General features: G+C 47.0%; 1 protein-coding gene across 1 annotated transcript; it reads right to left on the bottom strand.

Annotated features, from left to right (window-relative positions):
- Nucleotides 1-7316: 7316 nt before the first annotated feature.
- On the bottom strand, nucleotides 7317-10411 carry FEZF1 (FEZ family zinc finger 1). Its single transcript, XM_066255248.1, has 4 exons — nucleotides 9412-10411; nucleotides 9068-9202; nucleotides 8684-8816; nucleotides 7317-8246 (listed from the first exon to the last, which is right to left on the bottom strand). The coding sequence occupies exons 1-4, from the start codon at nucleotides 10231-10233 to the stop codon at nucleotides 7885-7887; spliced, it is 1452 nt and encodes a 483-aa protein (XP_066111345.1). The 5' UTR covers nucleotides 10234-10411; the 3' UTR covers nucleotides 7317-7884.
- Nucleotides 10412-15641: the final 5230 nt, after the last annotated feature.

A 15641-nucleotide genomic window follows, 5' to 3' on the forward strand; every position in this document is an offset into this window, starting at 1 on the left:
GCCACTGTGGAAAACAGTATGGAGATTCCTCAAAAAACTGAAAATCGAACCGCCTTTTGACCCAGCTATCCCACTTTTAGGAATATACCCCAAGGACACCATAGAACGGCTCAAAAAGGAGAAATGCACCCGCATGTTTGTGGCAGCATTGTTCACAATAGCGAAGATCTGGAAACAGCCCAAGTGTCCGTCAGAGGACGAGTGGATTAAAAAACTTTGGTACATATATACTATGGAATACTACTCAGCCATAAGAAATGATGACATCGGATCATTTACAATAACATGGATGGACCTTGATAACATTATACGGAGTGAAATAAGTAAATCAGAAAAAAAACTGAGATGAATCCATACATAGAAGGGACATAAAAATGAGACTCAGAGACATGAACAAGAATGTGATGGCAACAGGGGCGGGGGGGTTGGGGGAGGGGGGAGGGGGTGAAGGAGAGAGGGGTTAGGGGAGGAGAGGGGCACAAAGAAAACCAGATAGAAGGTGACAGAAGACAATTTAACTTTGCGGGAGGGGTATACAGCACAATCAAATGTCAAAATAATCTAGAGATATTTTCTCTCAACATATGTACCCTGATTTATCAATGTCACTGCATTAAATTTAATAAAAAAATATTAATATTAAAAAAATTAATAGACAAAGAAACAAAAACATGGGACCTAGAATCTGGAGAATCTGAAGAACAAACAAGCACTAGAAACGTGTCTTGAGATGTTCGCATTAGCAGGCAAAAACAACTATTTTAAAGTTCAACGATTCAAAGGAAATATTGTACATAATAGGTGGACACTCTCAGCAGAAAAGAAAAGGAAACTATAAAGAAGAATAAATAGAGGTTCTAATACTAAAAATATAATATCTGAAATAAAAATTTCACTGATAAGGCTTAACAGCACATTGGACACTACAGAAGAAAAAAAAATGATTCTCTAGGCCACAAGTGAGTGGACCACAAATCTGTACCCAAATTAACAAGTCAGATAAAAAGACCCAACTGACCTCAGCAGAACTTCTCTGAAGAATTAGAAACTCTAAGTCAGGTTTTCTCAATCTTGGCATTATTGACATTTTGAGCCAGCTAATTCTTTGTTGTGAGTGACTACTCTATGGATTTTTATATATTTAACAGCATCCAGTTGTGACAACCAACATGTCTCCAGACACTGCTCAATGCCCTTGGACGGAAAAATTGCCCTCCAATCAAAACCCATCATTTTAAGTGAATAAAGAGGAACAGATGACTGGGTTTCAGACTACTCCATAGCCTTGCTCTCGGTATATGAACACAGAGCACGTTGTTCACAAGTATAAGTTATGGATAACTTATAATCACTGTTGACTTCAATTTTCCCTGATAGCATGTAAATTCCAGGAAGATAAGATAACATGTGCTTACTCCCTATTGCATACCCAGCCCCTAAACTGGTGCCTTGGATAAGTCGATGAAATAATGAATGAATCCTGAGTTTCAGTCCTGGTTTTCTTGGGACTCAAAGTGACTACACAACACTGAGGTGGTTTCTCTTTTATGTATTGCCTTTCAACTGTGTATGTGTGCCTTTCCTGTAGGTATATGTTTTTCCTCACTACCTTGACCAAAATAAATTTCCTATTGTCATTTGCTCTCAGCCTTCTCTGTTTCTCAGGAGAGTAAGAGAGTCGCTGGTTCTCTTCCTTTACATCACAATCTGACAATTACTGAAAAGCATCTCCTGTCTCTTAAAAGCCCATCTTTCCACTTCAAATCCTTCTACATATCTTTTATAACTTCATTTTTTTTCAACATTGTTACAAAATGTTTAAAACTCTATATTGTGATGATATTTGTCCTGAAATCAGATGAAAAAGAACAAGGTGAAAAAAAAAATACAGTTAATACTTTAAGGTGATAGGATTATGAGTGTTTAGTGGGGAAAGTGTTTTGTGAAATGACACAACGTACCATAAAAGATTGTTAAAAGCTTTTCATATGAAATTTTAAATTTAATGAGAAATACTTAGGATGTATATATAAGATAATCTCATTCACCATCTCCCAGCTTCAATGATTATCAATTCATGACCAATCTCATTGTTCTGTACCTAGACCTACTTCCCTTCCTCTGTGTTACTTTTAAGCAAATTCCAGACACCTTATTATTTCACTCTTAAATAATTGAAGATGTATACTTAAAACTTTATTTTAAAACAAAACCACAATACTTTTTTTTACATCTTAAACAGTAAACATATTTCCTTAATTTTATCAAACACCCAGTCAGTGTTCAAATTTGCAAAACTTAGATGCCATAAATAACTTTTGTTTGTACAATTTATTTAATTGAATGAGATGACATAAGATTTGCGCATAGCAATTGATCATTCTGTTTTGAAAATCCCCTTTAACTAATAGGTTTTCCTGTTCTCCCTGTCCCACTATCCTCCTCTACCCTTCCCCTTCACTCCTTCCCTTTCCTCTTCTCCCCCCACCCCCACTCATTTCTTCTCACTCTCTGTCTCCTGCTCTCCCTCTTTCCTTTACTATTATTTGTTAAAGAAACTGGGTTGTTTGTCCTGCAGAGGTTTGTTCCAAACTTTGTTTATGGCTGAAATTTTTACAATGCAAATCTTATTGAGAGATTTGTGTAAACAATTTACATTTGTGGAATAGTTCACCTATTCCAGATTTGGTTGACATTTAACTGACAAATTACATTCCTATAGTAGATTATCAAGAGATTCATATTTGTTAGTATGATTAGAGGGTTCTGTATTTGTGTGAACTTTTAGTTTGCTCCCACCAACACACACACACACACACACACACACACACTATATTATTGTTATCAAGAAAAACAGAGTTAAGCCAAATAGGAGATGTATTTATTTTGTGAGATATTTCTATCTCCAATTAAGAATTGATCTATGATATCATCTCTCCTTACTCCTATGCCTTTGTATCCATAAGCAACTTTTGCTTGTTTAATGCAAATACTAGCCCTGGAGACTTGACTGACAGAATTTTACTTCCTCTTTATTTAGTACCTTAATCTCCTTAAGACCAATGGCAACATGTTTTCATTTGACACCAATGTCACCTCAAACTTGACCAGAAAATGTACATGGTTATTTGTGATAACTTTGTGTCCATGATCAATTTTGACTTTTTCTCAAAGTTCATTGTGGGCAACAAGTTATGATGCAAGCATAAAAATATAATAACAGAGGTAGATTTTTCTATCAAGCTCATTTAAGCATGATGTTTCTTCTTTTTTATTGCTTGGAGTGAGATAACCCATGCTGGCTTGAACGAGCAATGGGTTCATCACCAAGAGTACACAGATGATCGGTGTGTTGATTACTATATCTTTATTTGTTTTTAGTTAGTCTTCCCTGGGGTTGGAATGAACATGTGTCTTGATTTCTAGAAACAATGAAATTTATAATAAGGGATGTTCTACTTCCAAATATGGGTAAGTTTTTATTTTTTAATTAACCTAATGAAAATATATAATTTCTAGTGTGAAAATAATTTATGGTTTTGGCCAAAGCCTAGCAAAAAGACAATGTTTTATCTGGTGAAAATTTTGGGGGGGGATCGTACTAATCAGTAATTTTATAGTTTACCCATTGAGATTTAGATTTCTCTTTAATTTTCATGCTTTTAAAAGTGCACTGTCTAATAAGAGAGTGAATCACAAGCCCTTAAAATGATAAAGATCGTGTGTAACAAAGACTTACCCGTTACCAGTGTTTATAAAGTTATAAAGAAAACTTTTTGTTTCTCCCCTAATTTTGAATTTGTGATCATTTATATTTCATATTGTATATTTTGGTGTGAATACTTTACAAAAAACAAAGTACACCCATTAGAGTGTAATTTAATCAATACTTTGAGTTGTCACCAAATCTAATAAACGATGATTTCTGACATTGCTAACTGCCACTTAGATAAAGGGTATCTATCAAACAGGGTGCATATGACTGGGAATTATGACTTCACTGTGTCTTATGGATTCATTTCTTCCACATTTGCAAAGAAGTTCTATAAGAAATTCACCAAACACCTGACCTGTGGTGGCGCAGTGGATAAAGCTTCGACCTGGAATGCTGAGGTCGCTGGTTCAAAACCCTGGGCTTGCCAGGTCAAGGCACATATGGGAGTTGATGCTTCCTGCTCCTCCCCTCTTCTCTCTCTCCCTCCCCCCAAAATGAATAAATAAAATCTTTAAAACAAAATAAACTCACCAAGCTTCAAACTTCACTAACAAGTAACTTTGATGAAACCCCTAAGCAACGCTTCATACGGCTGAGAAATTGACACCTTAGTCCTAACCTTGTTCTCAAAATAAAATTTTGAAAGTCTAAACAAACTGTATCTTGTAGGAAGAAGCTATAGGAAATCAGAATTAGGGTTCTATGTTAAAATAAAATCAGTAGGAATGAACTAGTTACATTATTAATTCTGTTATATGTTCTGAATATATTCTGATTTTCATAACTGAATAAAACATAAGGCCACAGGTCAGTAAATTTCTAAAAGTTAATTCCAATAGAGAGAGTTGAAGATAAACCATTTCCCTCTGCAGTGATAAGAACACTGGCCACTCTACCTTGTTAAATATGAATTTGCTGGTTAACTCTGGTAAAAGGGTGGACTGAGATCAGACGGTTTGCTATTTGTACTTTTAGGGTAACTGTTTCCTGAGGAAACATAAACATCTATGTCAGCGCACCCATAGCACACATAGGTTAGACAGTAAAGGGGAGAAATCGCCTTTTAATATTTGTTAGAGGGGATAGAATTGTAGTCTTCCATGGACTGTTAGCTAAATATTCCTCTTCACCTATTCTTGCCACCTCCAACTTAATTTCTCAAGTCATGCTATCTTTAGGGAGATTCTCCTTGACGTTTTGTAAGCTCCAGCAGCTTTGTCATAAATCAAAGTTTATTGATAATTCGCCTCCTGACAAGTAATCTCTTGAGCGCTTATTTTAGAGAATTTCCTTTTGGCTTCTCCTACTTAATCAGCACCACTTCAGGCTACTCAAACAGACCGACAGCCGCTTCCTTTTGCCTGCCTTTTCTGTAACTGTTGCACCATCGCAAATTAGACCTCTACAAAGTAATTCCAGATTACAATAACAGATTCCCCCCCCCCCGCCCCAATTCTGCCTGTTCATAGAGACTTCTTTCTCCATATAAATGAAAGCACACTGGCATGTGCTAGAAGGTGGGGCTACCACACAGTTCCCTCAGCACTGGAAGTACTTTGCGGCTTAGTAATTTTCCCCAACAGATGTTCATTTTGTTTTACATCAGTAACATCGTGTCACCTTGAAAGTCTGAAAGGATTATGTACTGGGGTTTTGAGAAGAAGTTCAGTTATTGAGAATAAGTTAAAGCGGCAAAAGCTGTTTTCTGCCCTTTATAATAACCCCGACCCTCATTCTATTTACTCAAGAACAAATGTTTTCAGGATCCGACTAAGCCGCCTCTGCACGCGGTTACCCATCAGCTTGGGGGCCGGGCCCGGAACGCCCTCGGTGGCGCGGGCAGCGCGGTGGCCACGCCTGGGACAAGATTTTACTGTCGTCTGCGATGTTCAGTGATAGCTGACCCTTCTGCCAGCCGCTCAGGTTCCGAATCCACCCAAGTATGGAATCCCAAAACTGTCCATATCTTTCCGCAGTCAAATCTAAATGGACCCACCCGGTGGGGTGCAGGGACGTTGGGGAAACGGAAATGTAGGGGTTCGATCTGATGGTTGCTGGGCTGGGACCTACGAGCCCAGGCCGCGCGGCAGGGGACCGTGACGGGCCCGACCCGGGTCTGCAGGCGGCGAGGCTGCCTCCGGGGTCTGCACGTGAAACCCGGCTGCCCGTCCCCGGGACCCTGCCGTCGAGCTCCCGCGGGGCTCGGGCGCCCCACGCCGAAGGGGCCACCGGGGGGGCTTCAGCCGGACGTCCCGCGGGACCGCCTGTCACCCCGGCTCCCGAGTCTCGGAGGAGCCCTTCGGGGGACGGCTCCGGCCCCGCCGCGGCCCATGCTTCCCCGCCTTGAGATGCGGGTTCTGGTTGCCAAGGAAGTCGCCGCCTCGCCCCGGCGGTGCCCGCGCGGGTCTCCGTCCCGGTGTCGCGGGTCGCGCGCGGCGCGGCGCGGCGTTTCCCTGAGAGCCGCCAGGAATACAGAAGTGAGGCGAGACCGCGCGTTTCAGCCCGCTGCCCGCGTGTCTCCTGCGCGGGAAGGAAACCCGGGCCGGGGCCTCGTTCGCGGTGCGGGGCGGCTGTGGAGTGGATCTTCGCTGCGGCGAGGTCCGGCGGGAGCGCAAGGAGGAGCGAGGGGCAGCGACCCGCCCGCGGCGGTGGCGGGGCGGCGGGGCCCGCAGGGGGCGCACCCTGCCGGCTCCCCAACATCTCTCCCCACTGCGGCTCCAAGGCAGGGGAGGCTGGGCTGGGCTGGGAGCTTATCTGGCAGCTTCTACTGAGCAGTTAATAGCATAACAACTCGTCTTTGATAAATCTGAACTAATTACTCCTCTTAATTAAAGTCTTTAGCAGTTGTTTCACTGTTTTGGCAAGAAAACAGGAGAGACTTGCAGTTGGAAAACACCAGAGCCCAAGCTCACAGCAGAGCTGCTGATTAGCACTCGAAGCATTTCAAGGACCTGGCACCCACTACACTTTGGTTTTCCTCCATGTTTCCTCCTCAAATGGAAGTGTATATATTCATCTGTAAACACATATACACACCTGAAAGCAGGCAGTCTCCCTGTGCCAGCTGTGACATCAGTATGTCCCTTCAGGAGGCAAACAACCGACACCTGACTACACGGTGTGGCGTTGATGCTCCTGGGGATGTAGGTCTCCTCCAGAGGGTGTCCCCATCTGGCTGAGCACTTACAAGCGTGTCAGATGGTCCAGGACAAAGACGTGAGTCTGTTGCAAAGCTCCTCATCGCCTGTCTCTGAGCATCAAATTTCATTACTTTACCAAAGTTGTACCTATTTGGAGAGACTATCGTTTGCTATCAGTGAAGTTTTCAGATCAAACATTAGGTGACATTAACATAGAGTTGAATTTTTTAAAAAGGAGAAAGGATAAAGTCAGAGTCAGTGATCTCTAGCGGAGTAATATGAACAGAACCCCGGAGCTGTGGATTAAATAAGCATGTTCCAAGTATTTATTTCCAACAGTCAATGAATCAATTTTCACGTGCAAAAACCAAAACCAAAACTCAAATTCATCCATAGTGAACCACACTTTTCTCGTGTGTGTGTGTGTGTGTGTGTGTGTGTGCGCGCGCGCGCGCGCGCGCGTGCGCGCAATCAGTGTGAAACGTGCCTTTACAGGTACAGTCCCCTCTGCGTGTATATACAACATACACACAGGGTTTTGTTACTTCAAGGAAAGAGGAGATGATTATAAACAATCAGCAGGCATCTTGAGACCACAGAATCATCACAATGGAAATATATACAGTAATAAAATTAAAATGGTGCAGCATTACCGGGTAGGATAATACAGATCTCAATAAATACAGCAGAAATTTGTTTTAAAAACAAAACAAAACAAAACAAACACCATCTCTCCATCCGAGATGAAAAGTCTTTCCAAATTAAAAAAGTCAGAAAAACGAAACCCCCGAGTTTGTTTTTTTATCATTGTTAGTGCTTATATAGAATATAATACACAAAAACATGTAGCAGGTGCATGCAAGAGGCAAAAAGCTGGGAAACGCGGAGGCTTCTGATGGGCGCCGACGTGTGGGGCCCAGCACGCCCCGGGTTCTGCCTGTCAGCTTGGCTCGGGAGGTCCCGCTCTACGCTGCCGCTGCCTCAGTGGTGGAGGCCCCGGCGGGGGCTGGGAAGGGACTTTGGCCTGGATCACTGGTGGTTCGGATGGAGCCCGGGCTGCAGGGGCCCCGGGGGCGGCAGCTGGGGCGGCAGAGGCGGCAGCGGCGCTGCGGACGCCGGCTGCTCCAGGGCGGACTGTGGGTCCGCGCCCGGTTCCCAGGCGGCGGAGCGGGCCAGCCCCAGGCTGCTGTCGTGCAGTTTGCGGACGTGCTTCTTGAGGTCAAAGTTCCTGCAGAAGCCCTTGCCGCACGTGGGGCAAGTGAAGGGCTTCTTGTCGTTGTGGGTGTGCATGTGGAAGGTGAGGTTGTAGACCTGGTGGAAAGCCTTGTTGCAGATATTGCACTTGAACTGCTTCTCCCCGCTGTGCGTCAGCTTGTGGTTCTTGTAATTCCCTAAAACAGAGAAACGACAGGGAGATGGATGTGAAAAGAAGGCTCGAGAAGGGAGGAGCGGATGGGTCGAAGGACCGCGAGGCAAGTGGGAGAGCTGCTGCCTCAGCTCCGACAGCTGTGCAGACTTCGCCCGAGCCTGCGCGGCTCTCCCCACGTCTACTGTGAACATCAACAGGAAGGCCGTTCCCTCCACATTTTAATATCTATTCATTAATCCAATTATCTAAACCGAGAACAGGCGGTTAAGAATAATGCCCCCTTGATATAGGCACCCTGCCTTTTTCTGATACTAATCAGACTCGCGGGTAGGAGGTTCCGGCGGCAGCGCGCGCGCGCAGGTAAACTAGCTGCACTTTAAAAATCGTTTTTCCGAAATATCCCGCACGAAGAGGGTTTTCGCTGAGACTATTGTGAAAGACGTCTCCCCGGTTCGATACCTTTTTGATGAAATCCTTTGCCACAGAATTCACATATAAACGGTTTGTAGCCTGCGTGTATTCGGGTATGAGTGTTTAAAGTGGAACTTCTATTAAATGCTTTGCCACACTGGTTACACTTGTGAGGTTTTTCCTAAGCAGAAGGGAGGAAACGCAAAAGAAATTAAGATATTTTGTTATTAAGTGGAGTCCGGCAAACTCAAAAACACAGTAATGCTCTCACTCATGCTTTCAGGCAGAACAAAGGCAAACAATACCTGGCATTTCCCTGCGTCCAGCAAGCACATTTTAAATAAAACTTACACTAAGGGGTAAGAGTTCATCGGCCACTTTCTACAAACCGTTCCGAAGTAAACCAGCCGGAATCGAGACAGAAGGACACACCTGGGTGTGGATGATCTTGTGCCTGCACAGAGTGCTGGCTTGCCGGAAACCCTTTCCACACACTTTGCAGACGAAGGGTCTGGCTCCCGTGTGCACCGGCATGTGACGGGTTAAGTTATAGTGTGCGTTAAAGACCTTAAAGTTAAACATATGTAGAATAAGTTAGCCCAGCACAGACTTTGAAATCAAATGGGGGTTGGGGGAGAGGGAGCATATAACCATGTAACAACGGTAAACAAATAATTACAAAATAAAATTTAGAAGGAAGGAAGGAGGGAGGGAAGGAAGGAAGGAAGGAAGGAAGGAAGGAAGGAAGGAAGACCTCCTTTCTTCACAATACTCGCCTTCCCACACACTTCGCAAGTGAAAACTTTGGGTTTGGTATTGGGAGAGCCTCGGCTGAAGTCAGAGGTTTTGAACACGATTTTTTCCGACAGAAGCTGGGCGCTTTCTTTCATGTAGTGCTGCAGCTGAGCCTGGGACAAGTCTTTGAAAGCTACTCCCGAGGGGTACTTCTCCACCGCCGGAACCACCAGTTTATTCCTTTCGGCTAAATACGTTTTTGGCTGCGGGTGCAAAGGGGAGCTGAGGAAGTAGGAGGCCACCGGGTGGATGTTGACGCCGGCCGCCGGGTGGCACGGGCCGTCACCTCGGTTCAGGTAGCACAGGGCGCCCATGGCGTGGAAGGAAGAATGGTTGACCACGCGCGGCCTCACCAGCTTGTACTGCTGCAGCGGCAGGGCGTCGCGGGCCAAGTCGCCCTTGAGGCTCAGTGCGCAGTTCAGCAGGTCGCTGCAGCTGAAGGCCGGCGCTGCGGGAGCCGCGGGGGCCGCTGCGGACACCGCCGCCGGCGCCGCCGGAGCCTCCAGACTCGCCTTTCGCGGCTCCGAGCCCGTCAGCCCAGCCTTGGGGCTCGGGTCGTAAGCCACGGGCACGAAGGGGATCATGCAGGGGATCGACGGGTTAAGATGCAGAGAGTGCTTGGAGTCCCCCTTGGGCACGGCTCCCTGCAGGAAGTGGGGGACTGGCAGGGCCTTGGGCTCGGGCGTGCGCGCCATGATTCGCTCGATGGAGAAAGCCAAGGGTTTGGAGGTGCTCATCATGTTGCCCCGGGCCGGAGCAGTCGCTAACATTTTGGCAGTCGCGTTGTGGCAGGTACCATCCATGCTTGAGTCGCCAGCGTCCGTGAGCCAGGGCCGGGTTGCGCTGTCGTTGCCGTGTTCCCTGCTTGTCACAGACCTGCGGAGAGGGGAACGAGCACCGTCGCCACCAGCAGCCTCCTCCTCCTCCCCAGCATCACCAGCCGAACTTGCCTGCCCAGCCCAATGGACTCCTGCCAGCCCATCTCAGAGTTCTTGGCGCACCAATGGCTCGGGGACAATCACTACTTATTTCTATCAATAGAAAGTGTTGTGTCAATAATGCAGCCAAGATCTCGCCAATCGTTAACTTCCAAGAGGAGAAGGTAAACTAGATAATTGCTCAATTCGCTTCCAACAGTCAACAGGAAAACTTTTTTTTTCTCTGCAGTCGGCGACTACTTTTCATTGGTTGGTGAGGTTCCCCCGCCCCGAGGAGGCGGGGGTGCTCTCCGCGACGCGGCGCGCCCTCCCCCCCCCCCCCCCCCGCGCACACACTCCAGGGCGCACACTTCGCTCCCTTCCACCCCCACCCCCACCTCTTTGCTTTTTCCTCTGTCTTTTTAATTCTCAATCTGCTTAACCAGGCTTTAGAGGCCAAGCAAATCTGAGATCAATTTTCTCGTTTAGCTCTAAGTGACATCATCTAAAATCATTGTGCAAGGGCTAAATAAGGAAACGGGTCTAATTCAGGGGCAAACGCCAGGCTATATTTATCAAACTCCAGGCTCCAGAAAGCGGCGGCCGGGAAGCCTCAGGCAGCGAAATCCCGGTTTTCCCTGCATGGTTCTCTCAGGCCGGGGCTGCGAGCTGGTCTGAGCCGCGACATCTGCTCCGCAGCCCTCTGTCTTCCCCTAGGGCCCGAGGCTGAGCGCTCCGGTCGTCCTGAGCCCCTGCGCCGCGAACGGAGTCTGGACAATTTGGAAGACGCCAGCAGGTAACTGGCCTCCCCAAATACCTCTGAGAATTACAGACCTTGGGAGGCTTGTTATGTGTTTGTGGTTTTGTAAATGCGATGTCGTGGCCTACGCTGCATCCACAAAGTTAAGGAGGAGTTGCCAGGAATAAGCGGGTGTCACGCGGAAAGAAACCTGGGTGAGGGCCGGACCCCACCCCCCGCACAGGCACGCTTTTCTGCGTTTCTATTGAGGGCTTGGAAAGAGACTATTTCTTTAAGTACCTGCGCTCACTAGTGCTCTCTCGGAGCATTTTAAACTCCGAATATTGAGCAGAGAAGGTAAACATCTTGATTTCCACCCCTAACCTACCAACTGCTGGCGTCCGCACGCCTCCTTAAAGCAGCGCGGGCAGCACTAGGGTGTGTGTGTGGGAGGGTCGTCCGGCGGCGAGCACCGCGACCTGCCCACGCGCGAGTCCCAGCCACAGCCGCGCTTCCACCTCCCGAGTGCGCGGAGAACTTGTTCCTGCAGCGCCCCGCATCCACGCAGCCTCCGGGTGTGGTGCCCCGGCCAAAACTTCCTAGGAGGAGCGGTAAGGAGTGCTTCTGGAAGGCTCCAGTGGCGGCGACTCCAGCTGCGCGGGTTCTCGCGGCTCAGGCGGGCGCGGCCCGGAGCGCGCCGGGAGCAGCGGCGCGCGCCCTGCTCGTTCTTCCCCTTAGCACGCCGCAGATTGCGCGGAGCCCAGCCTAGGGGTCAGGCGTGCCCGGGCCGGGCGTGCACTGGCGGCAGCGCAGGGGGAACTCTGTCGCCGCCGCGAGCCCGCACCCGGAGGGCGGAGGAGGAGCGACGCGATAGCAGCCAGGGCCTGGCGTCCCGCGCGCCCCTGTAAGTGGCGGTCCGCAGCAGCCCAGGATGCAACCTGCCAGGTGAGTTACCCCCGAGTGGGTGCGTGTAGGACTGGTGGTGGCGGGCGGCGGGCACCAGGCCGAGCGGGTGCGGGCGTCTCTAGAAAGGCTCTGCGGTGGGAGGCTGGATGCAAATGGACTACAACCCCTGGGGCTGTTGAGCCCCTGACCAATACCACCTCAAAAATGCGGAGTCTGGGGAAACTGACCTCAAAATATCCCCCCTTCCCTACCTCGCTGCCCAGCACTTGCCAGGGGCCACTCACTCGGGCTTGTCGTGCGGGCCGGCCTCGCCCCCATCTGGCGAGCCCAGACGAGGAGCCTGGGCTGGAACTGCGCCGATGCACGAGGCTGAAGCGCAGCAGCGGGGTAGGAGCGGGGAAACCCAACTGCGGAGGAAAAGCGGGGGAGAGCCTGGAGTCCTACTGCAAGTTGAAGGCAGCCGAAGGGCCAGGTGGGGGGTGCCACGGGCCTTAGCAACTAGGCCGGTGGGTGCCTCGTGTCAGGTCTCGGGGTGGCTTCGGGCTGGTTAGACAGAGGCAGCGGTAGAGAAGTGCAGCAAGCGCAGACATCAGGACCGAGTCCACAGAAAGGTGCCACATCTCCGGCGGCACTTCGGAGCAGTTCCTGGCCCGAGCGCAGTCATCCAGGGTGCGCCCAGGGCGGGAATGTTCCTTCCGTTGGCTGTCGTGGCCGCAGAGCCAGTCTTCTCTACTCCCCGGCTCAGACAAAGGGCGCCCGACAGCTTTGCGGGGGGCGGGGGGGGGGGCGTCCCAGGACAGATGGGTCGCGGTTAAGACTTTAATTGCAGCTTTTTGGAACAGATCGGGTTTCCTTTCCTACCTGCCGATTCCCAACATCTAAAAATCCCCCTCCTGTCGCATCCCTACAACACAGGGCCGGGTTTAAAGCAAAAAGCAAAGAAGCGCGAAACAGGCAGGCCGTGGGAAGCTTTGGAGCACCCAGCTGGCCAAACCGTTACCCTCCGTTGACTGAACGCCACCAGTTTGTTTTAAGTTTGACGCGTGTCCTCTCCTCTTCCCTATCCCTCCTCCCCACTCCCTTCTCCTGCAAGGCAAAAGAGCCTTGAATTGACCTCAGCAAATTTTTGCTTTTCCTAAAGAGGAAAGTTATCGTCTTAAGGGTTATACAAGTTTAGTACAGTTCATATTTCAGCAGTATGTCTTTCACTGGTCTTTCCTGGATTTACCTTTTTTTGACTAGTGTTTGAAAGTGGTGTCATTTGAGTAACAAATATCTCAAAGTAGCAATTATGCCCTTTTTAAAAAAACAAACAAACTTAGACCTGAGGTTACTGATCCTAAAGACTGAAGAGGTGCTTTCTAAACCCAGGCCTTGATATTCCAACATTAGTGAGTGATCATTTTCCATTCAAAACCTAACTAAAGCAGGTGTTAATATTTTAAACTCTCTATTAAGTAAATATTGTCTTAAAACGCAAAGTGTCCTTTAGAAAAGGCTTCCATGTTATTGTCAATCTATCCACTACTTGAGTGTTCGCACCCCCCAAACACACTTGGTAAATTATAACAACAAAAAACACCAATGAAGGCAGAGCATAGTTGGATAATTTAGAAGCTTCTAAACTATTCAACACTTAAAAATTGTTTATTAAAATTGCAAGGGAGCCTTGCTTGTTTTGTTAATGGCAAAAGAGAAACTTGGTTCTAGTTTTCTTGGATTATCTTGAAGAACCCTCTAATCCCTACTTTTTTGGTCATAGCTGGTGATTAAGGGTCCCTCCCCTTCCTACCAGGGGCAAGGCACTGTTTATTTGCCTACCTACGGACTTAAGTCCATGTGGACAGTGAGTTTTAAGTGTGTGCTTTTTGTCCTGTGTGTGATGTGAAGCAGAGAGGTCCTTGATAGGAAAAGACCAGACAACAAACTCCGAGTTAAGACCGAAAAACAAACAAACAAACCAAACTGTCTTCCCTGAGACCAATTTAAAGTTCTCTTTTTTTTTTCCTAGGGCATCTAATTTAGATTTCAGTGCTTTCTAAACTGTGTTCTTGATATTACTTAAGAACTTGAATAATTTCCACAGGCTTTTAATTTGCATGCCTGTCACTAGTAAATGCAATTTCTGATTCAGATTATTGCAATAGGACCAATTAAAAGCCAGCATTATAGAGTCAACAATTACCAAATAATCCATAATTTTTATAATCTCTTCTTTGATAAATCATGAAGTACTGCTATATTTTTTTAACCATAAAGTATGGATTGGGAAATACCTTATCCAACCTTCTGCCAAGTACATTTATTCAGCTCTGGTCATGTTTTGGGGGATTTCAGGCCTTTTCAACATCCACGACTCCTGCCTCTTCATCACAAGAGACAGCCCGCTTTCTCTTTGCTTGTTATATCAGCTGCTTCCCGCTGAAGGAGGGAGAAAAGGTTATTATTCTAAGGAATCCCATTCTAGGCTTTCAGACTCATCCACCCTTTTCCCTGTTCAATAAATAGGAAAGTACCTTCCTTCTAGAGGTGGAAAGACATCCCTAAATTCTCCGGTAGTTTTTCTCAGTCTTTATCTCTGACTGGTCATTTGCTATTTCTTGTGGTGTGTGAAGGATGGGGGAGGTGATGGACTAGGACACAAATAGGGTCTGCAAGGTTCAAAGAAAGAGTCTTGAATATTAGTGGATTTAGAGTAAGAACTAACTTTCCAGCACTTAACAGACACCTGGGCCACAAGTTCAGGTTTAAGGCTACTAGTGTGCTTTCAGTTTGGTAGCAAATGAAGAATTCTTACTAATTTCGTAATGTATCTAAAAGGCACTATCACAAGTCAGGAGTATAGATAGGAAGGACTCAGTCCTCCTTTCTTTTGGGGAAGGAGAGGTGGGTTCCTATATCATTTATATTAGGATTTCGTTTAAACCTAGTGAAATTCTTCTTCTCCAGACAACGTTTAGATATTAAATCAGTTTGCAAAAGTAAATGAAGAGCCCAAGGGTGAAAACAGTTCATGAGCGGCTGGCCTTACCAACACGGGTCGCCTGCCCTGGGTTTGTTTCTGCCGCTCCACTAATGCGGGGATTTTTCTCACCATTCCCACAGGCCTGTTCGGTGTGTTCCCTCCAGACTGCCATGCTTCGACTCAGGGCCCGACTTGATGGAAAAGAAGTTTATAAACAAGCAACCCAATTTCTCCAACTTATTCCAGGAGCTGCCTAGGAGTCAAGCAACAAAAACCAGCCAAGTTTTTCTTGCAATTGACCGTGTTATTGAAACCTGGGAAGTGAACAATTAGAAGACTGCCGCCCCCCACCCAATGCTCTCCTGCCCACCCTGATCGCTGGTTAGTGCAATTTGGCTAATTAGTGTTTTGTTGTAGACCCTGGGTAATTAAAAAAACTCTTTGGTTGTCAAAATAAAAAAATAAAATAACAACTATATTCAACACAGCTGCACGCTTTCCTTGATGTTTGGAGCAGTTTTAATGTTATTTTCAACCCCCCCCCCCCTTATTTTTTATGAAAAAAAAAAGAGTCAACAATAAAGATTTAAATAACATGGAGCAAAGGATGAGCTTGAAAATAATGGAGAAGCAATTGAGGTAAATTAAAATCCTTGAGCAGAAATGCCTGAGAGCCGTGTACAG

This window comes from Saccopteryx bilineata, chromosome 2 (assembly GCF_036850765.1).
Source record: "Saccopteryx bilineata isolate mSacBil1 chromosome 2, mSacBil1_pri_phased_curated, whole genome shotgun sequence".
In the NCBI taxonomy this organism is placed as follows: Eukaryota; Metazoa; Chordata; class Mammalia; order Chiroptera; family Emballonuridae; genus Saccopteryx; species Saccopteryx bilineata.

Bases quoted from the DNA above. Each gene is read 5' to 3' on its own strand.
- FEZF1 (XM_066255248.1), bottom strand. From the start codon at position 10,233: ATGGATGGTACCTGCCACAACGCGACTGCCAAAATGTTAGCGACTGCT. The intron at 9,203-9,411 runs GCGAGTATTGTG...TTTAACTTTAAG, and splicing joins CTTGCGAAGTGTGTGGGAAG to GTCTTTAACGCACACTATAA. The intron at 8,247-8,683 runs GTATCGAACCGG...TCTCTGTTTTAG, and splicing joins CAAAGGATTTCATCAAAAAG to GGAATTACAAGAACCACAAG.